Source organism: Centroberyx affinis, unplaced genomic scaffold, assembly GCF_046629955.1.
Source record: "Centroberyx affinis isolate AG114_WGS23_722 - 3 ecotype Tasmania unplaced genomic scaffold, CSIRO-AGI_Caff_v1 ptg000051l_1, whole genome shotgun sequence".
NCBI lineage: Eukaryota > Metazoa > Chordata > Actinopteri > Beryciformes > Berycidae > Centroberyx > Centroberyx affinis.
This window is the reverse complement of record NW_027278763.1, coordinates 232,096-255,787: the sequence shown is the minus strand read 5'-3', so window position 1 is coordinate 255,787 and position 23,692 is coordinate 232,096. Positions and strand designations below refer to the sequence as shown.

Below are 23,692 nucleotides of genomic sequence, written 5' to 3'. Positions count from 1 at the left end.
TTCTAGTAGATAGATTGATAGATTGATAGATTGATAGATAGATTGATTGAAAGGACACAAGAGGTACGGGTTAAGAATACAGTCTTGGGTAAGAAATGTTGACTGCAGGCTATGTTCAAGCAAAGCACAAGTATTATATTAAATCACAAGAGATTGTTACTCCCCACAGAAAGCCTTTGTACTTCTGTTAATGGAAATTAACATAACATGATACCTAATGTATATACCTCACTGCGATAACTAAGTTAGGGTCTATAATGCAGTACACAAGATATCAAGACAACTGGTCATGCTGCTTACAGTATAATATGTGGCCCACAGTGAAGCTGTATGTTCCAGTTATATGGCATGCTGACTATAATGATGCTCCATCAGGACAGCAGGCTCATTGGGTTTGATTGACAGCGATAATTGTGTTTCATAGCAGTGTACCAATGGGAGTTCACTGTGGCTGGTGGGCTGTGATTAGGCCGTATGTTGTGTTTACAGGAACACTAACATTTCCAACTCATCATGACCCCTCCCCCTTCCTGTAACATCTAAGCCAGGTTTCGACAGTTCACAGGCGCTCAATCTTGTTTAATATCATAGATAGCACAAGGGAATGTCATATCAGATTCTCTGTATGGGTAAATGGAGAGTGCATCATGCCAATTTGTCTTTTGCTTAGTTCTTTTCTTCCACCTTATGTCACAGTACTGTAGGGCTGCATGATATGGTTAAAATCAATATCATGATAATCCTGATTTCTTTTATATTGATATATCACAATATGGCTGACCACAATATGTATGCAAAATCATGTTAAATAATCAAATTAATGTTCATCCCATTGAACCAATGGTAATGTTAGGTGTGATGTCAAACAAAACCAAAATTTTCAAATAATATTCGTTAAAATGTTTCATGCCTATTTTAAAAAAAAATAAAACTTGCTTGTTCTCATCAATTTATACAGCAGAAATGTGCACCACAGTATCCTAAAATCATGATAACATCATGATATGATTCCACTGAAAGACGCTCAACGATAATATTGAATTACTGGCCATGCCTACAGTGCTGCCTGGCATCCATAATTTATTTTGCATTCAGCCACAAGAGCGTTCGCCTTAAAATGGGGATGCAAAATGGTGAAGGGTGGGAGAGCAAGCCATTGCTTGTCAACATGATGTGCATAGTTAATTAGCATGTCAATATCAATGACATGCTGTTAAAACATGACCCCATTAAACCTATCCTGATGTGATAATTAGCTAGCACAACCTTTGATCTCACAGACTGGGGTTGATCCTCTTTAATCAAGGATTAATTATGTCTAAAGAGTGGTGATTAACGAGCAGAGGATCTGTCTCATGAAGAGACTGGTGAGGAGAAGGAAAACAAAACGGCTGAGGGTGGCTGGTTGGGGTTTCCGTTGTTTTGATGTCTGTGGTGTAGACTCAGGGAAAGGTTGGTGGATGTCTGTAATACATGCTGACCAAATGGACAGTCTCTGAGCTGCACACACACTTGATGCATGCTGTTCTTCTAATCCTAACTGCTCTGTGTTTTCTCTTGCAGGGATGATGGACCTGAACTAAACCACTGGCACAGACGGTCACCTCTTTCTCAGGCCTCTGCATCCAGAGCCTGCGCTGTCTGCCCTTGGAATGACCATGTGTGTTAACTATAAACATGGGTAAGATCTTACTGAACTTTGTTGCATTACTTCAGGGTTTTAACTGAACCCAGCACAGAGTGAATCCTAATCCCCCTGTCTGCGTCAACTGTTCACAGGCAGGAAAGGGCCAGATTTAATATGAGCTGACCCTTTCAACCAAGCTATAGCCCTCTTCAAATCTCCAACACAGACTGAGGAATGCTTTCTGCAGTATTCCAGTGTGCTTTTAAATGAGACAAAAAGGAAGCTTGGAGCATTTTCTGACCTATTTTCTGGTGTGCAGTAGCTCCAGTGGGCTGAGGCAGTTTCTTTTTCTTGCAGTATGTGCCTTGCAGCTATGTAGATCCTCAATGGAGGACCATTTCCTATGGTACTTGACAATACAATCCACATAGTTACACAGTGACGGGCCATTAGATTAGGAAACTCAATGAACCAGCTCCTCCATTCACTGACTAAGAGAGCATGCTAAATATAACTCTAAAAGGGGATGGTTCCTTTCAAAAAGACAACTAAATGCAGTCTTGTATAAGAGAGACACTTTGAATTGCACCAGCTGTCATCAAATGACCACAACAACAATAACAATAATAATATTAAACTCAATTTTATAGCACTCTACAAAAGCAAATGTACAATACAATTAAAGGGAAGTCAACTAAATACATAAGCAATGAATAAAATTGTTAACAAAATACCCCTATTAGTGCAAAATAATTTAGAATAACAAATGCAGAAAAAATAATAAAATGAGAAAAATAGAAAGATAAAATATAAAATAATTACAGCAATAGGACACAATTTGCACAGTGAAAATAATTAGATAGCCCTACTGTATATACAAGTGCATAAAAAAGAGCCGGTCAGGATTCAGTTGACAGGCTCAAAGACAGTTGATGCTTGCTGTCATGGGGGATTGAATGCAGGTGATGGATATCCCCCTAATCACTGCACCACCCTGCTGCCCATCTTAGATCTAAAGGAACAAGTATTGAACAGCCCCCAGGGTAGTTAGCAGTAGATCGTTGGTAAGCTTTATGAAAGATGTTTCAGTCCTTCCCAAGGAATGCAAACCTGGTTGGACTTTTTCAGAAATGTTGTTTCTGTCAAGGTAGTAGTATTATTTGATGAAAGAAAAACTGTTTAGGGATAGGTCTGTAGTTGTATGTTTGCTGTTTAGTTGTTAGCGTACATCTTTTATTTAATGATTTTTAGAAACAGTTGTTTATACAGTTGATATTTACTGGATGCCTCAGTATATATACACAGACATCACATCATCAGCAGCACTTGCACTTTCAATCATGGTCGTCTATTAAAGTAATCAGTGGGGACGGTAAATGTAATGTAATGTGTGCTGTGTCCTACAGGTAATGACATGACTCAGGTCTGACCCCGGAGATGCCGAAGAGACGAGACATCCTAGCCATTGTGTTGATCGTGTTGCCCTGGACACTACTCATCACTGTTTGGCACCAAAGTGCAATCACTCCTCTGCTAGCTACTCGAAAGGGTAAAGATTACTCACACGCCTGTGTTAATGTTTTGGGATATAGTGACTATGCAACTAAAGTACTTGCGCTACTTTGTGAAACCTAAATAAAACCCCTCGTCACCACTCAATATTCTTTTTGTAACCATGCCTTGTTGAAAAATATATGTTTGGTAGAAATTATGCTTTCTCTGTCACTTCTTTATTCCCAAATTGGAAATGGGGGAAATGAGTTAAATGATGTATTGCTCCCCAGCAAGCTCTGGGGTTTCCAAAAAGTGTTTAGAAATATGCAGATAGACTTCATTACATATTCACTTTGCACAGCATGCCCTATGCATCTGTCTTTGGTTAATTTCATGTAATTTTACTGCTGGGCTGACTGCTCATGGGTGCACAAAACAGTCGCTCCGTGGAAAAATGTGACATGTTGATAATGCCATGAAGCTAGTGTGCAATATGTAGAAAATTAAGTCTGTATACATTGTACTGAGTATGAAAACAGTTTAGCAACTAATTCTTCTCCAGATTAAAGAGAGTCAACAGGAAACATAGCTTTGAATATGGACAGGACATAAAGGCACGTTCTAACATTGTAACCATTATCCCTCCTGGCCTCAGATGACAGTCATGACAGTCGCTCCAACTCCCGGAACACCTTCGCCCTCAAGGAGTCCTGCTCCCTGCAGAACCGGGACATCGTGGAGGTGGTGCGCACCGAGTACGTCTACAGCCGGCCTCCGCCCTGGTCCGACGTGCTGCCCACCATCCACGTCGTCACCCCCACCTACAGCCGGCCGGTGCAGAAGGCGGAGCTGACGCGTCTGGCCAACACCTTCCTCCACGTGCCCAACCTGCACTGGATCCTGGTGGAGGACTCCCAGAGGAGGACCGCTCTGGTCAGCCGTCTCCTCCAGGACACGGGCCTCAACTACACCCACCTCAACGTGGAGACGCCCAGGAACTACAAGGTACGCGGGGACACCAGAGACCCCCGAATACCACGGGGAACGATGCAGAGGAACCTGGCCCTGCGGTGGCTCCGGGAGACCTTCTCCGTCAACAGCAGCCAGCCTGGGATTGTCTACTTCGCAGACGATGACAACACGTACAGTCTGGAATTGTTTGAGGAGGTGAGGAGGGATGCTCTGGATATATTTCATGCAAAGAAGTGTATTCTACACAAGCAGTCCTATACTTGTCTGGAAACAATATTGATACATTCACCGTGACAGGGTTAGCTTTAGAGCAGGTTGGGGAGACACTACATAAATTTTAGGCTGAATATATAGTCATGATTTGGCCATCAAGACTGGTGTTTTTTGTGAGATTAGGAGTTGGGTGAGATCTTGGATAGTGTGTATTCCCCAAATTTAAGTTGTCATCAAGCGTGTGCACCTCTACAACCAAATTTAAAAAATCAGCTGATGCCATTTTTGTGCATGATGTCCAATCCTTTCAGAGTCTGCTCAGGTGTGTAGTGTGTCCCTTGCTTAATCTTCATTTTGAGTTTTATGGATTACTGGCAAGAATGACCCATACCACATATCTGACACGACGTCTCTCTCTGTGCTTCCTAATACCAGATGCGTTCCACCAGAAAAGTGTCAGTGTGGCCTGTGGCCTTTGTGGGCGGCCTGCGGTACGAGTCCCCTAAAGTGAACACCTTGGGCAAGGTGTACGGCTGGAAAACTGTGTTCGACCCACACCGGCCCTTCGCCATCGACATGGCTGGGTTCGCAGTGAACCTGCGCCTCATTCTCTATAAACCTCAGGCTTATTTCAAGTTGCGCGGTGTGAAGGGAGGTTATCAGGAGAGCAGCTTACTGAAGGAGCTGGTCACTCTTAATGACTTGGAGCCCAAAGCTGCTAACTGCACTAAGGTAAGGAGGGGAGGCACTCTGTATGTTTGAGCTGTTGAGCAACACCATGAATTAGCAAAAAAAAAATCCAGTATATATATATATATCTAGAAGACATGTCTTAAGATCCTTGGCTGTCATAACAACTTGTTCTAAAAGTCAGTAAACTGTCAGCTTATAGCCAACACTCTACACATAGAGCTCACTAAAAATTTTATGTTCTGCTTGTAGATACTGTGTAGCAGTTATATAGTAGTATATAATAGTACTACGCAGCATCTAGAAGCAGAATTTGTGTATACTTACACAGTATTAGCATTGCATTTCATTCAGTATATTTCCACTCTTCTCTCTATCTGTTTCTTCTTACTTCCAGGTATTAGTATGGCACACACGGACAGAAAAGCCTGTGCTGGTGAATGAGGGCAAGAAAGGATTTACAGACTCTAATGTGGAGATATGAGATACTTCATCCGACACAGGTAATAGCAGAGATATAGATATGCAAATTACTCCGATTCCATGCAGTGATTATCTTGGATGATAGGTTGGGGGAGCATCGTGCAGCAGTGTGCAACATGAGATATGGAACCTACATAAGATAGACGTCTAGCCTTTACATAACGAGTTAAAGTGATTGTAAGACTTTTCCTAAATCAAGCAACAACCAATCTGCTATTTCTCCTGCAATATTTTGAATGTATATGATAGGGATGGGACGATATATCTAAATTCAATATATCGCAATATGAAAATGTGACAATACATATCAATACTAATAACACAAAAAATTGTGATATTAGCTACATTTTTTTCTGCTGTTGTAATAAAAGTAACTAACCCTTTCCCATCAGTTTTCACAAGCTCTCCATCGAAATTAGTATTTAGTAATTAGTATAGTATTTACACTTTGTAATGACATTCTAGTGCCAGTGCCATAGCTAGCAAAATTTGTGGCTCAGAAATAAGCATAATTCTGCACAGTCAGACTTTGTTGTCATTTAACTTTTATTTATGACATCATATCATGGTCGTATCGAATCATGAACCCCATATCGTGTATCGAATCGTATCGTGACGTAAGCATATCGTCCCATCCCTAGTATATGACAACCTCAACATTTCTGTTTTGATGCTGTCACAAGCATTTATTTTCCTTGTCAATGTTCCTACTCATTAATCGTTTTATCGTTATCGTTCCAGGGGAAGTATTCCACCATGGGATTCTACCTGGAATTCAAACCAACCCCAGAGCTCCATAAAGCGACGGTCAGGGTCAATAATACTTTCACAGCACAGCAGCTGACTTCACCGCAGCTTTGAAATGGAGGCGAACCCGCCCCAGCCACGAGCAGCGCAAAGCCGCGTGCGCGCTCGGGCCAGAGAGTATCAAAGCACAACCGCACGGAAGCGGCGGCCCTATTCTGCGAGGAGCGCTGACTGATGTGAGACAGTGGCACGAGTTGCCAAGAGGAGCTTTGCCCATTGAGGTCTCTCCAGAGAGCTGAGACAAAGGATGTTCGGCAATTTAAACTGCAGGAAGAGATGGCACGGCAAGCAATAAAGAGCCCTCTCAGCCCCAGACACCACCAGCCAACCATCCAATCAGCATTAAATAGGGTCCTTTTGTTCTGAAGCGAGCTGGCTGTCTGGGCACAGGGCTGCACAGCGGAATAAAAGGGGCCCTTGTCTTAAGTGAGTCAGCACCGACTGACAGACTGCACTGAGGGGAGATGAACCCTCCCCACTTTGACTGTACAACACTGAGCTATTTAGATAGCATCCCGAACCCAGCACTAATTAGGAGTCCTGTAACTCCTCAACACGCATACACATGTGCTCAGCTGTCGCACAGCACATGGTGAGCACACACAGACGCATTCACACACACACGCACACATGCACTCAAAAACAGGCAGCAATGCTTTATTATAGCATAACTGTAATGCCCCTACTGTAATGTCCTCTTTTATATCGTTGTTTGTTACTTCATGCACTTGTTAAGTCATGATCCACTGTAACACTACTGAGCTCTTTCTGCGCTCTCAAGTTAAAGAGAAGATTCAGCTTTTTTTTTAGAAGCCTATCCATTTTATTGCTAATCAAGCTCCCACTTTGGATGCTTAGGTTTTCTCACCAGAATTGTTTGTTGTTTCAGAGGAATTGGAAGCATCTGCCTGTTGGTTGTTAGTTATGCCTGTGCAAGTCAATGGGATATGAAACCATTATTCTGAAAATTGTACACAAGTCCTTTAATTCCTTTCATAGTTCTATTACAGTCTTATTATTCTTGTTATGGATGACTAGCTTGCAAGTGATGATTTCATCCAATGACCTGCACTGGCATTGCTTACAAAGGTTAAACATTTTCTCAAGACTCTGGTGTAAAGAATATGAATTTCGTCAGTTTTCAATGTGATAGGCCTCTAAAAATCTTAAACCTTCCCTTCAAGATGAGTCTGATATTGCTCTATTGTCGTTTGTGTTTCCTTTGACCTGTGTTTGCATCACTCTTACCTATCAGTTCATATTGTCCCAGTGTTTTTAAAAGATGTTTTCAGCATAATAAATGTTATCCCACACATTCTGCAGTGTATTGACGCGAGCAATACCAATCTAATGATGTGACGTTCTAACCGGGTGTCCCCACACAGAAAATATTACTCTTTAACTGGATATCCAGAGGTAAGAGGATTTACTTGGTGTTTCTGCTCCATATGTAAAGACCCACTGTAACTGCAGGTATGTACATAGTCATAAAGTCCTTTTCCATATGATCATGTGTCTCTGATTGATAATCGATGTGGCTGAGCTGGTAACGTTGCTCTGTGTGTACACTTGACACTAGATCTAATCAAAGCATGACATTAGAGTAGCTAGTGACCTGGCATATCGATTAACTAAGCTAATATCTTCGCTGAATGAGAAGATCAACCCTGATGTGACAATAAGCACTTTGTAACACAGTAAAAAGACAAGATTTCACAAAAGATGAAAAAATGATGTCACTGTCCATACAGGGGATGACAGTCACTGGATGTCTGCTGCCATGCCAAGATCAGGCGTATCCTCAAACTGGATCTTGTATTCAGCCTCTTGCTCCTCAAACACAATGATCTAATTCATATAAACAGAGAAAAGGGAAGATGAGATGAGAAAAATCGGACTTACTGTGTTTTCAAACATTCTAATCGCAAAATCAATGCCATTACAATGCATGGAAACAAAGAGATGCAATGCATGGAAAAAAAGATGCTAACAGATGCTGGTTTGTACCTGGTTGATTCCACTGTTGAGAAAGGGACCAGGGAGGTAGAGAGTTTGCTGGGGACCAATGGACCAGTAGCGGCCCAGATTCAGCCCATTGATGAACACAACACCTTTCTCCCAGCCCTTTGGATACAACGGAAACTAATTAGCTTCACAGTCCCTATATAATGTGCAGTTCTCCTACATTCCACAAACTATAGTTACTATACTATACATACTATACTTCCACAATCTATAGCACAAAAATCCCAAGTTGGCGTTCACTCACTGGCAGCTTCACAAATGTGTCACTGGGATAGCCGTACGCAAACAGCCTCCCCATGAAAAAGCCCGGGAAGCTGGGAGTTTGAGGGAGGGCTTTCCAGGGCGCCTGATAGAGACTGAAATAAGGCATCCATTTCAAATACACTCTTAACAGAAAAATGAAACTCATATGCAGTGCTTTCAATTTAATAAAGCGTACAAACCTATCAATAAAGCTGGGTTTCATATCCAGGCTGTATATTGTAAAATCCCGCAGAGGAATATTGTTTAATAAAATGTCTCCCACGAGACCTGCAAGAATACAAATCAAAATTGGCTTGTACACCCACTGCTACCACCGAGCGCTCGAGCAATTTAATAGCAGTCATAGCAGTGAACTGTGTCTCGGCGATTACCTTTTCGCTGTTTGTCAAGGTCTCCTCCATGGTGCACCCGGCCACAGTTCTCCACCAATAAGCTTAAGGTCCGCCGTCCCTGCGGGGATAAATCACTTTTATGCCCGCTGATGATTTAAGCAGCCAATACTCAGTATCCATCACAGCTGATATAGCAGTGAGAATGAGGTTCGTTTGGACATTTTGCCTTCATCCTCCACCTTGATGCCATACCTTACCGTCAGGAACCGCCAGCTCTAGGCTCCGGCGCTTGAAAAGTCCAATGTAGTTTCTGTCTACAAACACCTGGAGGGAAGAAGAAACTCACTTTATCGCCGCAGTCATCACTTTTTCATAGGTTACCTTTAATGTATTCTATGTCCCTGGATACAGCGCCCATTGACAGCTGATTGACAGCTGACATTTAGTTTCAGCAACTACAAACACAATGCCTCAGAGAGAATATTGTGCTAAGAGATATACTATCATAACAATATAAGATATAAGACAAGGCCTCCAGATCTTTTCATATGCAGTAGGTGTTGAGAGTGCATGAGGTCAGAGTGAGCTCATCCCATCATGTACACTGGGATGACTTACCAGGGCTCGGTCTCGCACATTATCTCCAGATTTCAATAAGCCTCCGCTGGTGATAGCGGTCTCATACAGAGTGTATCCGTACGACTGGCCGTTCCCGTTGTTCACCGGTAGATTCTCCATGTTTACTGGCATGGGTGACTTCAGTGGCTGCGGTGGGAAAGGTGAAATATTTATACTGACCTCCTTGGCTGAGAAGCAAAAATCCATTTTCACAGATCTACACACTCACCTCTTCAGTGAAGCTCAAGGCGTCCCACAAGGACAGGTGCTGATACATGATAGCTGGTTCATAAGCTTCCCTGTAATGCAGCGCAGGCATATCAGGGAAACTCTCACCTGCCACAAGCAAAGGTGAAAGACTTGATCAAAGGCAATAAGGTCAGTCAAGTGTATACTCTTAAAATAAATCTTGGAATTATTAGTAGTATTCTTATCTATAGTTAGTGCTTAACTTACTGTTGTATCGAGTGAATAGATCCCTGAGGAGATGGTACTTTGGAGTGTATTCTCCAGCTTCAGACAAGGGAGCATCATAATCTGCAAAGTACCAAGAGTAAGTAGATTACCTATCATGGACTGCCACCTGCTGGCTACAAAAGGTAATGTAGCTCTGTAGGCAACAAGAGAAATAGATAATTCTCCAGTACTTGCATTGTGCTTTGCAATCATAACCAAATATATGTGCATTTGCATCAAAGACAGCACTAGTTTGTTTGTGGCGATGCAAATGACACAGAGGAACCAACCATAGCTGGGGACTAATGCTTTGTAGGAAGGATTGGCGAGCGCTCCGCTCATGAAGCCGAAGCTGGAGCCTCCATGGAACATGTAGAGGTTGATGGACATGCCTCGCCTCAGGATCTCCCTCACAGCGGACACCATATCTGCCAAGAAGACATACTTACTGTGTGCAGGAGAAGTGACACTTTCATAATGTGGAGGTCCTGCTGTTGCAGTGTTCCTCTGAAGGTCAAATCATAATAATAACTGCTATTCACACTGCACTTAGACCAAGGGCTACCTGCTCTTTAAAACCTTTTTAACCCTACACTACACTAAGCTCTTAGTCCCAGGCTGATGTGTTAACACTGACTCATTTAACATTTACATTTACATTTACATTTTAGACGTTTAGCTGGGACTTTTATCCAGAGCAACTTATAATGAGAGCAACTGTAACATAAGTGAAAATCACCCAAACAATAGTGCAAAGGTCAGAGCCTCAGTGCCTTTACAATATTCCTGTGAGAATGTGAGAGCGAAGTGCTGGGAATAGAAAAAGAATAAGAGCGAAGGAGAAAGCTGGTGGGATTTTTAAGAGAGCAATTAGAGTGAGGAGAGAGGAGAAGTCGTTCAGCGGGGAAGACGTGACAAGAAATACTTGAAAAGACGAGTTTTCAGAGGAGTGACTGCTCTTTCTGACTGGACTGGGATTTTGCAGGCTTATCAGTAGTAGGGTTTGACCACTGTGGGATTTTGAAGGCTGATACCAATTCTGATATTTCTGGAGTGAAGCTGCTGATAGCTGATCTTTTGTGGCAATATTCAATATTTTTGAATTTGATCATTCAGTGTTTCCCCAGAATGTTTGTCTTGTCAGGGTGGAAAAGCCTCTGAAACAGCATTTAGATCATGAGACACTAAAACTCTCCATTGAAACCCAGACTAATGAAATGAACTAATTAATGAAACTAATTTACCAAAACAACTATTGAACAATTAAATTAATAAATAAAATGTGTAAAGAAAACTGCAGGTTGTACAGACTGTTCTTATGTAGCTGTGGTCAGCGAAGAACCTCCATCATATCAGAAGTAGACCACACTGACTGCCATATGTCTGATATTTAATACAAGGCGAATATCGAGACGTATATTGATTGTCCAACCCTAACCAATAGCATTTCAGCTTCACCTTGGGGTAACTGGGGCCAATATTCATGACCAAGTATAACCCTTGGCTTATAAGCACCAACAGAGAGACAAAAAATGTCATCTAGACAGCGATCTATAACAGGAAAGTCCTCCTTACCCTCCGGGGGGAGCACATGGTGGAGGTCCCCCCACACATCGTACCAGCCAGTCCAGTAGTCCATCACCATGGTGGGGCTGTTCGGCTGAGATGCAGACAAAGAACTATCAGTTCATGCATACCGGTCACTGTTTGTGTGACTTCCTCAGTGGCAATGCAATAAAGGCTTAATACACACCTGGATGGCATTAAGATCCTGTATGTCCCTCTGGTTTAGTTTCTGAAGCTTCAGTGTTCGGATGGCTACAGGAGAGGAGATCACAAGGTCAGTTGTCTATGTGTGTGTGTGTGTGTGTGTGTGTGTGTGTGTGTGTGTGTGTTAATAATATACTGTACCTCCATTCACGCCCCCTGACTTTAATCCATTGTGGCTGTCTGATGTAAGCAAGAGCTCGCTGATCCCTCTGGACTGTAAGGCCTTTCAACATAACATAGCAACACATCATCAATATGGTCACTTCTCTCTCTCTCTCTCTCTCTCTCGCTCTCTCTCTCTCTGTAGATGTGTGTGGCTGCATTTTGACATACCTCCTTGATGAAAAGCATGTAACTTTCATCCTTCGCAAAAGATCCATACTCGTTTTCCAACTGCACTGCAATTATAGGCCCTCCTTTCTTGAACTGAAATAACAACAGATTATATGGCATTACAGATATGACATGCAAATGACCTGGAGCTGCTGCACACTTGTTTGTCCAGCTTGTGCGAGTGGGAAACAGTGACCTGCAGCGGCACGACTTTCGGAATGAGTTTGTCAAAAAAAACGTTGACGGCCTGAGTGAAGCCTGGGTAAGTTGTCCTCAGCCTCATGTTCTCATCACGCAGAAGCCAACTGCAAAGAGACAGAAAAAGACACTAAGGACTAGTGACTGACTGGACAAGACTTCCCTCACAGGGACATGGAGCTTGTTTACTCTGGTTGTCACATGGCAATAAAAATGGCACTTTGTGGTTCCAGATCAAGTGGCTTCTGTTTGGTCTGATTTAAATTCACTTGCAACCTTAATTACATTTATGCAGGAACGTCTTCTGGAAAGAGCAGTAGAGAACTGCACAGAGTTTTGGTTTATTTGTACATCCTGCTGTACATACATAGAAACATGTATATTCTATATGCAATAATGTGTATTTGTTTTTTTATTTTTTATTTTTTTTTTATTTGAATTTTATTTGATAGGGACGATGCAATTTAACATAGTTCCAATACAGAGCATGAAACTGATGTGCTGCACAGAGAGTTTATAGCTATTGCTAATTTTCAACTCTTGTCCCTAGTTGGGCTTTTACATACAGTGTAATTAAAATATACAGCTTTCAGTATCATAAAACCGCAATACACTACACTACATTTCACAAAACATATGCAAGATCTCATATGTTAGAAGCAAAGAATACAAGGAAGAGTTTGTGTTGCACTATGATTTACCTCGGAAGTCCTCCTAAGTCCAGCTCAGAGGAAATATAAGGCCCAGGACGCAGAATCACCCACAGTCCCAACTCAGCAGCAAGGTTGATATAGGCTCTGAAACCAAGATGGAGAACGCAATCCATAAACATCTTCTATCTGTAAGATACACAATTTAGCAGTTTAGCCTCAGAGTAAAATCCCAAGTCACAACATTGGAAATTCACCCCGAGATGATTTTCTTTGCTTTTTAATTAAGTCTGAACAACAGTCATATCTCATTGTTTGAGGAGTGTGTAATCTGCATGGCAACGACGGCGGCAGACGGAGGCGTCACATCTCTCCTCTGTACTTATCGCCTCTGTGTCGTTAATTGCTTGATAAGTTGCTGTTGTTGTGGAAATGCCGCTGTTGTCAGGTGGGACGCTGGGCCTCTGCCTTCTCCCCTGAGCGCTGCAGCTCAGGCGATGATAAGGACACCGAACACGGTATTCCCAACATGCCTCAAGTTACATTGTTAGGGACCAGAGCCAGAGCGACGTGTTTTTATCCTTAGAACAATACAACAGAAGAATTTGCAGGGTGTGTATTGCTGAGTTTGGTTTAATGTTGCTAATGTAAGTGAAGTTTCTCAGTAGGAGATCACTTCATCATCATCAGTAAAGTATGAAACAGTATTCTACATGGGATTATAGTAAATTAAGGCAGTTACATAAAAACTAGGGATGGGACAATATATCAGAATTAGATATATAGCAATGCAAGAATATGACAATACGTATCATGGGGCAGAGAAATTAATTGTGATATTATCTCCATGTTATTCTGCTGCAAATGAGACGGCTTGACCATCAGTTTCACAAGCTCTCCATCCAAATTATATTATTTGCACTTTGTAATGACATTTTTAAATTGTTGTTTACATTCTAGCAAGCCAATGCCATTACTAGAAAGATTTGTGGCTCAGAAATAAACACAATTCTGCATATTTCATATGTTGCTGTTATTGAACTTGTATTTATTACATCGTATCGTGGTTGTATTGAATCATGAACCACATATTGCATCGAATCGTATCATGCGGTAAGTGCATCGTCCCATCCCTAATAGAAACAGTTGTGTCCTTACTCTAAATCCAGCTGTGTGTGGAAGTGGAAAGCCCCTCTCTCTGGCTGATGAAGACTCCATGGTACATATCTGCAGGGATGCAGGGTGTTCCTTGTTAGCATTCAACCAGTGGCCATGCTTGTGATATAGTACATACACAACCAATTAGTAGAGGCAGCAGTCCTACGTAGTGAGGGTGTTGATGCCACAGGCCTTCACTTTCATCAGCCGGTCCCTCCAGTAGGCCCTGGGGACACGGAAATAGTGGACGGATCCCCCCAGGATGCGGAAAGGCTCTCTCTCCAGGCTGAACTGGGACGAGTTGGCACCCAGCCCCGCTCTCCTGCTCATCCTCCGTCCCCCTGCCGGCATGCTGCAGACCAATCAGGGCTTATTCGTGTCACACTCACATAATATAGCACATAGGCCATTGTGCTTGAACGGACCACATGACTGGCAACATGCTTGACAGGAATTTGCAGATGTCTTATGTTCTTAAACCCAAACACAAAGGAGCAGCTACACATTTGAATTCAGAAGACAGATAGACCTCAACAGATGAGTCTAGCACTTATTTACTATATATTTTTCCAATAACATCCTTTAACATCACTGTAATATTCTTATATGGACAGACACACTATGTGACAGTAGTGACTTTATAGTGATCACTTATCATAATAGTTATTTTTATCTCCTGTTATCACTATAGTATTCCTATAATATTCATATAGTGAATTATAGTGTGTCTGTAATACTCAATAGTGAGTTTATATAGTTTTGTCTCTCATGATATGAATAGAATATTCCTAAAATTACTGTAGGACCTTTAGTTTGCTGTGATATTTGTGTAGTATCCTTCTAAACTTTTATTATATACTATAGTTACTTTTTGTAAGCTGCGAAGACAAACAAACAGCCTCTAAGTATATGGAAGCAATAGTTGCACTATAGTTAGTGAGAACTTACCCGAGATATCTGTACATGATGAAGCCGACGATGCTGAGACAGATAAATGCATATTGCCTTTTGTGCGCATTTCTTAGCCTCAGAACAACCATGGATGGGGTGTAAGATCCTTTCCAATGTCATAGGCACCAGACGGGTTGAGTGTCCTCGGTGGAGAGTAGGAACTGGAGGCTTTACACCCGCATCTGAACACAGAGGAGCGCATGATGCTGGCAGGGGTAACGCACCGCCTTGTGGGTGTGCTGCTGTGCAGGCATAACCATGGAAATCAAACACACCTCTAGTTTAGCAGGGTGTGTTTTTTGTTTCTTTTGTGGTTCCTATAGGACTAATGTAGGAGGTCTAGTCAAAAAAATAAAGTTGATGTTAGGTATAAAATATGTTTCAAAATATAGCCTACAATATTGGCCCAGAAATGTATTTGTATAGGCATTCGAAATACATGTTGACAACGTATGCAAGTAGGCTATATAACATATTTTGGCCGCTCACTATATATGTTTCAAAAGTAGGTATACAATTTTCAACAACAATAATAATAATGAAAAAGCTATACAGCCAATAATTGTAGTAATTTTAATTTATTTAGTCGTTTCATTTCTAAATTATATTGACGTGAATAGGAACATCTGTTCTGTCCATTGTAATTCTCTGGCCAAGATGGACTACCTTTCCCATAATCCTTAGAGTTTCGAGCTTGCGCAATATGTTGTCCACGGGCCTGTCTGCCAGTAGCGTCTGTTTGGTTTTGTTGTTGTGGCATTAAGGGTGGAAAAGAAAGAATTGGCGAAGTTAATAAAACCCTGAGCTTGTCGCATGAGGTAAGGAGTACGGGATGGTGAAATATCTGCCCTGTCTTTGACTTTACTGGCTTTTTGAGGTGTTGTCTCCACGAAAAACACAACAGCTAAGTTAGTTTTTCAGCGTTAGCTAGCAACACAGACGAGCTAGCAAAGCACTAAACAGACCACCGAAAGTCAAAGATTATGTGACCAGAGACATCATGCTGGCTGGACTACACAGGGAGAGTCGTTTATACGGGCTGTTTCCTCTCTCACCCCACTCTCTACATTATGCTATGTAGGCATCTTGGCAGGCCTTAGTGAGCCAGCTAACATTGACTGTTGGCTATCATCTATCTAAGCTATATTAGTTAGCTAGCCAACTCAGCGCCGGTCAGCTAATATTACAGATATCAGCAGGAATCATTTGCTGAAGTACACTTCAACCATTTTATAAAAGGTTTTATTGAAGTCTGTATTCTGCCCCTTTGAGGTTGAGAGAGATGACACTGTTGTTGTATCTTCCCATGCAACACATTATTAGGTTTGGACTCTATTACTCTTGCTTCAATTGCCATGGATGCCTCAGACCTTGTTCGTCGACTTTTGATGTACTTGGTTGCCAGTTTGGGCTTATTCTTCCTTTAGGATTGTAGTGTATCTGTACCTTAAACATCTTGAAACCCCAAAACTATCAGCACCTATGGTGAAGATGCTAGGCTAAGATGTCACTCTTTTCTGAGCCTTAACATGGTGTCCAAGAGAAAGGGGAGACTTTCTGTCAGAGGCCTTAGTATGGCACAATAGAGCAACTTTTCAGAAAGAAGTGACACTTCACAGGTTTGCATTTCCATTTCATCAAATGTGGTTATTTTAATGTATTTAAAAACACTGGAAACTTATGTCAGTGATGAATCGGCACAAAATGGCCACCAAATACCACAAGTATGGAAAAAGATGCCAAACAGCTGTCACTGTCAGGTATTCACTTTTGTCAAGGCCAGAGAGGTGTAGGTCCAGCAAGTGAAAACACTGGTATTGTTCTTTGAAGCAAAATGCTAGTAATATGATACTGGACAGTTTTGTTGTCATATGTGTAATGAAGAACGGCCAAATTTATAAACAAGAAAGTCAAGACTGATGTTTAGACACTGAAAAGCACCTGAGGTGATTTTGACTAATATGCTTAGCAGTACTACTGAAAACGGCTGACGTGGGTGTCACAAGTTTTATGAGTAAACAAAGTCAGGCATCTATTACCCTGTTAGTACAGCCACTCCAGAAAGTGCCTCTGAGCATTTGTCTCACAAGCTTGCGTCCTGGCTCTCTGGATTCAGGCTTTGCTCATGAATAGTTGCATAGTGATAAGAGTTTAACTTGCTGGCCCTTGTCCTCATGTTGTTTCCTTGGCGTTGTGCTGTGGCAGGTTACTGGGTGAGCCCCTCCCTGCCATGAGAGCTGACCACCAAGTCACCAGCCCCCCCTCCTTCTGCAGTTGATGGATCTGCAGCTGGTCCAGAGATGACAGACAGCGTCAGGGCCTTCCTCCGCAATGTTGCGACGGTCAGCAGACACACGCCTTACTCACACACAAGCTTTGACACTAGTGACATCATGGAAGTAGTGCATGGAGGGTACAATGGATGCATGCAACTAACACTGAGCCACACAGCTTTGTTTTTGGAATGGCTTAGATATAAATAACTATGTTGGCTGTCCAACTGAGCAGTTTGGTGAAGAAATTCTGAATATTAGCGCTTGGAATTTTTAGTAATTTCACTTAAAATTAATTTAATACATGTAGCCAACTAACCAAGAGGTCTAAAAGTAGACAGACACCAAAAACGAATGTATTGTTTGAGCCAAAAACATGTAATCCCCCCACAGTCAAGATGACAGATGAGGTATGTTCAGTACAATGTGTGAATTATGAATGCTATTTCTATGACAAGCCATGGAAATTGAGTGCCTTCTCCTGGCTGCTCTGTATTTAGATACATTTTAGTTGAACTCAACTAGTATTTCTGTTGTTGACTAATATTGCCCACTGTTAATCAATCAGCTGTATAATTTCCCCACTGAATACAAACCCCTCATAACAGTAAGTAACTAAATAAATAGTTACACTTATACGGTCGTCTTTGACTGATAGTGTATAAGAAGGGCAGACTTTGTCAGACAAATCCTCTGAAAAAGCAGGGTTTTTGTGTTTTTTTGTGCCTTTTGCTATAGAAATGAGGCTTGTCTAAATGTTGAACTTTATTTTCTTTTAATTATCTAAGTGACCTGCCCCTACTCCAAAAACAGTTCAAAGATAATGTTTGTCTTTGGAATAGTTCCAGAAATCGCCTGCCACGCTGGGAAGCATTCCAAAAATATTGGTAATGGTATCGGTCTTCAAAAACCCTTATCGGTCTAACCATTGTGTCCAACACTACCAAGCACATCCTGAGATGTTTCAAGGCTGTATTTCAAGGTCATTTTAACGTGTCAGGAACTGCAGATGATGTATATTCTGGTTGTGTGTGCTCTCTAGGGGATCAAGGATTCCATTTTGGGGATTGGAACAATCTCTAAGCTGGATGCCCGCATCCAGCAGAAAAGAGAAGAGCAGCGGAGGAGAAGGGCCAGCGGGGCCCTGGCACAGAGACGGGCGCAGAGTGAGGAGCGCAAACCTGACAAGTAGGCAATGAGAACAGCTGGATGTAGTGCTCAGACACCCTATTAATATGAGTTGTAATCATCCAGCCCAGTGTACACTGTCTGTTGATCACTTGCATAATGTTCTGTGGTCATTGTCACATTGGGTTGTTCTTTTTTTCTCTCTCAGTGAACCCAAATTAGCCAGTAGGATTTTTCAATGCTGTGCCTGGAATGGAGGAGTGTTCTGGGTAAGATGCTTTGACATACCGTGGTTACAGTAAAGCCAAATCAGCATTGAAGCATTGTTTAATGATGATGGACTTTGGTGGATGGACTTGATCCCACTCTATTTGTTCTAAAATAGTAGATATTTCAATGCTTCTTATCTTACAAAGAGTAACTGTAGCATTTCTTCATTTTCTCCCCAGCTCAGTCTGTTTCTCTTCTATCGGGTGTTTATCCCACTGCTGCAGACTCTCACAGCAAAAATCATTGGTATGTATGACTGCTGGCAACTGGTCAGGTTCTCTGGCCATTGTTATGAACCGGTCAGTGAAAAAGCTGTTTTTCTTTCCTCCAGGTGACCCCTCCCTCCATGGCAGTGTGTGGTCCTGGTTAGAGTTCATCCTTACCTCCGTCTTCAGCGCTCTCTGGGTTCTCCCTCTGTTCGTCCTCAGCAAGATAGTCAATGCCATCTGGTTCCAGGTGATGCTTTGGTAGACTTCGATGTTGATCACCAGAATCAATGTATTCTCCAAGGACATTAAATTGACGGAGATTTGTCTTGTCTCCCCCTGGCAAATTGAATGATGTTAAGACATAGTTACGACTCTTTTACGCACAGTGCAAGACTGTATTATAAAAACATTACTGTATATAATGTTGGAGTTTATTCCATGTGTTTTTTTGTGATTTGGGTAGAGTGACACACTTATAGATATCAGTGTCTTGTTCTGTGTTGTAGGACATAGCTGACTTGGCATTTGAGGTGTCTGGCTGTAAAGCCCAGCCGTTCCCCAGCGTCAGCAAGATCATTGCAGACATGCTCTTCAACCTCCTCCTCCAGGCACTCTTCCTCATTCAGGTACATGTTTGCACACCATAACCTTATTTTGCCTCATGCTTTAAAAACTGTCCCTGTCTGCATTTACCAATACTGTCATATCACACTGGTATACTACATATATTTATACTGCTGTATCTGATCCTCTTCACCAAGGTCAGAAAGCCATGCTGTTCATGTGCAAAGCTTCCTTAACAGCGTTGGTCAAAAAGCAGTTTTGTGCCTGTCATGCTTATGTAAATTATATGTAAATCTCATTATTTTGCCCATATCATAGTTATTTGAAGGCAAGGCCATGCAAATCGCAGTGGTGCCCAATTCACTAACACTCCGCAACACCAACTCCCACAAATTAATGTCTTTTTGAAATTATGATCCATTGAAAGGAGGCGTAAAGACTTTGTTTAAAGAGTTTGACATTCAGAATGGCTGCTATCATTGCTGCAAGACACAGGCATCATTGACAGCAAGCCAGGCAAACAAGGGAGAGAGTTTTCATCCTAGAATCTCAAGTCAGATCAGAGAACGCTCCAATCATGAAGGGGCTTTAGGGTGCAAGGGTGGCAGCCTTGGTGGAGTAGTCTTACATCTGAAGCATGCAATTTTCTGCCTGCAGTTGGTGATGAAGGGGGCTGTTTTCTTCCACAGTGCTCTTTTCGAGGGCTTGTTGTGCCACAACCTGATTTGCATAAATGTTTTCACGAATAAGACGGAAACGCCACTCTCTTAGCTCTAGCAACTGAGGTGCAAAAAATGTCCAAATTGCCCTGGCAGCACAATCTTAGTGAGTCTGATTGGTTTATGTTGTGGTCCTCCAGGGTATGATTGTTAGCCTCTTCCCCATCGATGCCATTGGACAGATGGTTAGCCTCCTCCACATGTCTCTGCTCTACTCCCTGTACTGCTTTGAGTATCGCTGGTTCAACCATGGTGAGATGCTCCATCCATTCCTACACTCAAACTGTTATTATCTTGACCCAATGTTGTTCTCAAACAAAAAAGATGAGATTTAAATATGTGTTTGTAATATGTCATCTTAAGGCATTGAGATGCACCAACGGCTGTCCAATATTGAGAGGAACTGGCCCTATTACTTTGGCTTTGGTTTGCCCATGGCTCTGTTGACCGCCCTGCCCTCCTCATATATTATCAGGTAAGACTACTAATACCCCAGACTATTCAAACACATCTTCTGCTCTCTGTGGTGAATCCCAGCAGAGAACAATCACTTCCACAGCGGTGCAAATGTGATCTAAAGCATAATTTTAGCCACAGGGAATGTTAAGCCCATGTTCCAGCTGCCCCCTCTCTGCCCTTTTTAAATTCCTGTGGATTTTTATCAGAGAAACAGTTATGATGTGACTTATTCCCCTACCTCTAGACACCATTTGCTTTTATTCAACTCCAAACAATGTCAAAATCAAAATTCTGAGATGACAAACACCCAATTATAATAAAATGCTTGTTTCTTACCCACTACTAGACCCGTTTCGAAATGTAGAAAATATAGGAAGAATGTAGAACATCTACGAAATCCTCTAGCAAGGGAGCAAGGACTAAAATCACACAATTTTTTGATATTCATGTGTGTTTTTTTGTCTTTTCTACCTAGTGGCTGCTTGTTCTCCATCCTCTTCCCTCTCTTCATCATCAGCGCTAATGAGGCCAAGACGCCAACAAAGCTCTAGTGAGTGTAATATCATGACAACAAGTAAAAAAAAAAAAGCTGTTTATTTGTGTCAATCAACGCGTCACTGATCCCATTGGGGTTCTCCACTCTTTCAGCCACTTCCAGCTGCGTCTCTTCTCCCTGGTCGTGCTGATCAGCAACAAGCTTTTCCACAAGACGGTCCACCTGCAGTCGTCCCTGACCTCATCCGCCTCCTCCGAGAAGCTGCCATCGCCCCACACCTCCCCCACCCGCCAGAGACTCCTGCCCACCCAGTGACGGCCCTCCCAGTTACATCCAGCAGAAGGAAGACAGGAGAGCGGCTGACGAGCGGCTTCGCCTCAATGTGAAAATGTGATACTTCAAGAAGGATTTCACTTTAACGAAGACGATGCATGGTTAAGGAGAAAGGGTTTACATGTTTTGAATCTGCGGCCCTTTGGTTATTCATTTGCAGCACCCACCAGATACATTTTCAGTGTGACAGAAAAATGCCCTGTGCCTCACACTCAAAACACACATATTGTATACTCCGTTCTTTTCTTTCTTTGTCTCATAAATTTTCTTTAATTGTTTTTGTTTTTTTTATGTATAATGTGCCATTTGAGTGCCCCACGTTTAATCAATTACAGCACAAGAATCATCTTGAGTTTTATTAATACGTTAAACCAAGTTGATGTGAGTAAAAGGAGTTTTTGCTCTACTTTGAAGGAGCTTGTTTGCGTTCAGAAGCAAAGCACAGTCATTGTCTTGTTTCACGTACATTTTTTTTCTTCGATGTTGCAAGTCACATTCCTTCCTCACAGAGCGAATGCTTTCTTGCACATGAATATCTATCTGTTTCTCTGTCAAATTACGGTGTCCATGCAAATCCTTCAGAGTTCCAGAAATAACCTTGTACAGTTAAAAAGGGAGGCTTTTTTATCCTGTAAGTGCTTTGTTTTTAGTGGATTTTACAAGTCAGCAAGGGAGCTGCTAAACATCCTATCAAACGGACCGGTGACCTTACTAACCGAATCCAGATATATAAATCACTCTTGTTATGTGGAGACAAAAGATTTGCCTGGTATTTCATCCTGAATTTACACCTCACTCCACTGTCTGAACTGAAGTAATGTGGGTGTTGCAGTTCAGGGGCTGATCCAGGCAAAGGAAAAGCTATTTAATATGAGCATTTTTAAGTCAGTGTGTATTAACTAGGTGAAGCTACATGACTCTGTTGCTGGGTCAGACGACACTGCCAAACTGCTTCATCTACGTTTTGTTTAATTCACTTCTATAACACAAAGCTCTGTAATATAGGAAGGAGTCACGTAGTTCAAGTCTGGCGTTCCCTTCAAGGAAGATGCATACCTTAACCAATGGGGAAATAGCCTTGGCCTGCTTGCTCTAGTTTTCCCCAAGAGCAGAAGCAAATATAAGTTGTCCGTTCAGACCACGGGCCTCTTGGTTTTTGTGCTGTATATAATGTTACTGCGTTCTGATTGTCCGACCAGAAACCCACCATGAGGTGACCCCCAGCACCAACCTCTCTCTCACTCATCATAGCTCATGGCCGCGGGAAGGGGCCATGTTTTTGAAACGGTATGTAATTATTGTAAGAAGTGCATAGTGTTTGTGCAGACTGATATTTGTGAGTGAGGTTTTGTAAAAGTAATACGTCTAATTTCAATAAAATTGGTCAGTATTCAAAATTTGGACCAGTGTGTTGAGCTTTTTTTGCTGCCATTGTGGAGAGTAGGCATTTCACTACTGAGCTCACCAATGAAAAGATAAAGATGATGAAGATGACAGAGAGGTGGTCACATGACTGGAAAGTTATTGAAACAAAAATGTGAACTAGTGTTTTAACTGGGGAGGTGAAGGGATGTGGCATGGTGAATTTTTTACATCTATCCTTGATTACAAATAAATCCATGTCAATGTGTAAATGCATGTCAATGATAAGATACTGAAACAGAAAGTCAAATATCCGATAGATAGATAGATAGATAGATAGATAGATAGATAGATAGATTTATTAATCACTGGGAAGAATCCAAGTTGTCACCAGTATAATAAGATAGAGTAGCATACAGTAAGAAATAAGCAGATAATAAAAAACGATATCAATTTGCATCCAAAATATAAAGTGAAACACAAATTAAAAATAATTATATTAAGAAGCATTTAAAAATATATGTAAGTCTGGGAAATTAACTAGTTCACATATTGACATATAGTGGACAGTCGTTTTCGAATAGATGAGGTTAGAAAGTATATATTACAATCAATGTAGGAAGGTTGCACTGCCTGGTTATAGAAACAGGCCATCGCACAGTGGGAGGACAGGATGTGGACCTAAGGCGGAGGCATTTCATTGCATTGGAGGAACTATGAAGACATAAGAGAAACTTGTCTTCCTTCATTCAAATCAATTAGCAGTAATTTTGGAAACCTTTCCTCAAATGAAAAATTACAATATATTCTGGGAGTGTGCCATACTTGCAGTTTTTAT

At 41.8% G+C, this 23,692-nt stretch overlaps 3 protein-coding genes across 3 annotated transcripts; 2 read left to right on the top strand and 1 right to left on the bottom strand.

Annotated features, from left to right (window-relative positions):
* The first annotated feature begins 1,597 nt into the window (after positions 1-1,597).
* On the top strand, positions 1,598-5,480 carry b3gat1b (beta-1,3-glucuronyltransferase 1 (glucuronosyltransferase P) b). The gene is made up of 5 exons (XM_071518637.1): positions 1,598-1,681; positions 3,034-3,176; positions 3,777-4,288; positions 4,742-5,038; positions 5,394-5,480. Exons 2-5 carry the CDS (start codon positions 3,065-3,067, stop codon positions 5,478-5,480), a joined length of 1,008 nt encoding a protein of 335 aa, XP_071374738.1. The 5' UTR covers positions 1,598-1,681; positions 3,034-3,064.
* Positions 5,481-7,961: 2,481 nt separating this feature from the next.
* LOC139643476 (beta-galactosidase-1-like protein 2) lies at positions 7,962-15,130 on the bottom strand. The gene is made up of 19 exons (XM_071518627.1): positions 15,039-15,130; positions 14,257-14,442; positions 14,091-14,159; positions 12,984-13,079; positions 12,281-12,389; positions 12,085-12,177; positions 11,893-11,974; positions 11,735-11,799; positions 11,557-11,641; positions 10,272-10,409; positions 9,982-10,062; positions 9,755-9,861; positions 9,526-9,672; positions 9,160-9,231; positions 8,947-9,025; positions 8,755-8,842; positions 8,556-8,667; positions 8,294-8,410; positions 7,962-8,134 (listed from the first exon to the last, which is right to left on the bottom strand). Exons 1-19 carry the CDS (start codon positions 15,128-15,130, stop codon positions 8,048-8,050), a joined length of 1,905 nt encoding a protein of 634 aa, XP_071374728.1. The 3' UTR covers positions 7,962-8,047.
* A 626-nt stretch (positions 15,131-15,756) lies between these two features.
* ei24 (EI24 autophagy associated transmembrane protein) lies at positions 15,757-23,035 on the top strand. The gene is made up of 11 exons (XM_071518726.1): positions 15,757-15,859; positions 17,247-17,383; positions 18,357-18,502; positions 18,651-18,711; positions 18,892-18,958; positions 19,044-19,168; positions 19,428-19,547; positions 20,345-20,456; positions 20,568-20,679; positions 21,139-21,213; positions 21,312-23,035. The coding sequence occupies exons 2-11, from the start codon at positions 17,342-17,344 to the stop codon at positions 21,472-21,474; spliced, it is 1,023 nt and encodes a 340-aa protein (XP_071374827.1). The 5' UTR covers positions 15,757-15,859; positions 17,247-17,341; the 3' UTR covers positions 21,475-23,035.
* Positions 23,036-23,692: the final 657 nt, after the last annotated feature.

What these genes read in the sequence shown, in the direction of transcription:
- LOC139643476 (XM_071518627.1), bottom strand. Translation starts at nt 15,130, where the DNA reads ATGGTTGTTCTGAGGCTAAGAAATGCGCACAAAAGGCAATATGCATTT. An exon ending in CCATGTGCTCCCCCCGGAGG is followed by an intron (nt 10,410 to 11,556) that starts GTAAGGAGGACT and finishes TCTTCTTGGCAG; the next exon opens with ATATGGTGTCCGCTGTGAGG. An exon ending in ACACATTTGTGAAGCTGCCA is followed by an intron (nt 8,411 to 8,555) that starts GTGAGTGAACGC and finishes TTGTATCCAAAG; the next exon opens with GGCTGGGAGAAAGGTGTTGT.
- ei24 (XM_071518726.1), top strand. Translation starts at nt 17,342, where the DNA reads ATGACAGACAGCGTCAGGGCCTTCCTCCGCAATGTTGCGACG. An exon ending in TCTCACAGCAAAAATCATTG is followed by an intron (nt 18,959 to 19,043) that starts GTATGTATGACT and finishes TCTTTCCTCCAG; the next exon opens with GTGACCCCTCCCTCCATGGC. An exon ending in GTATCGCTGGTTCAACCATG is followed by an intron (nt 20,457 to 20,567) that starts GTGAGATGCTCC and finishes TGTCATCTTAAG; the next exon opens with GCATTGAGATGCACCAACGG.
- b3gat1b (XM_071518637.1), top strand. Translation starts at nt 3,065, where the DNA reads ATGCCGAAGAGACGAGACATCCTAGCCATTGTGTTGATCGTGTTGCCC. An exon ending in TCTGCTAGCTACTCGAAAGG is followed by an intron (nt 3,177 to 3,776) that starts GTAAAGATTACT and finishes TCCTGGCCTCAG; the next exon opens with ATGACAGTCATGACAGTCGC. An exon ending in AAGCTGCTAACTGCACTAAG is followed by an intron (nt 5,039 to 5,393) that starts GTAAGGAGGGGA and finishes TCTTACTTCCAG; the next exon opens with GTATTAGTATGGCACACACG.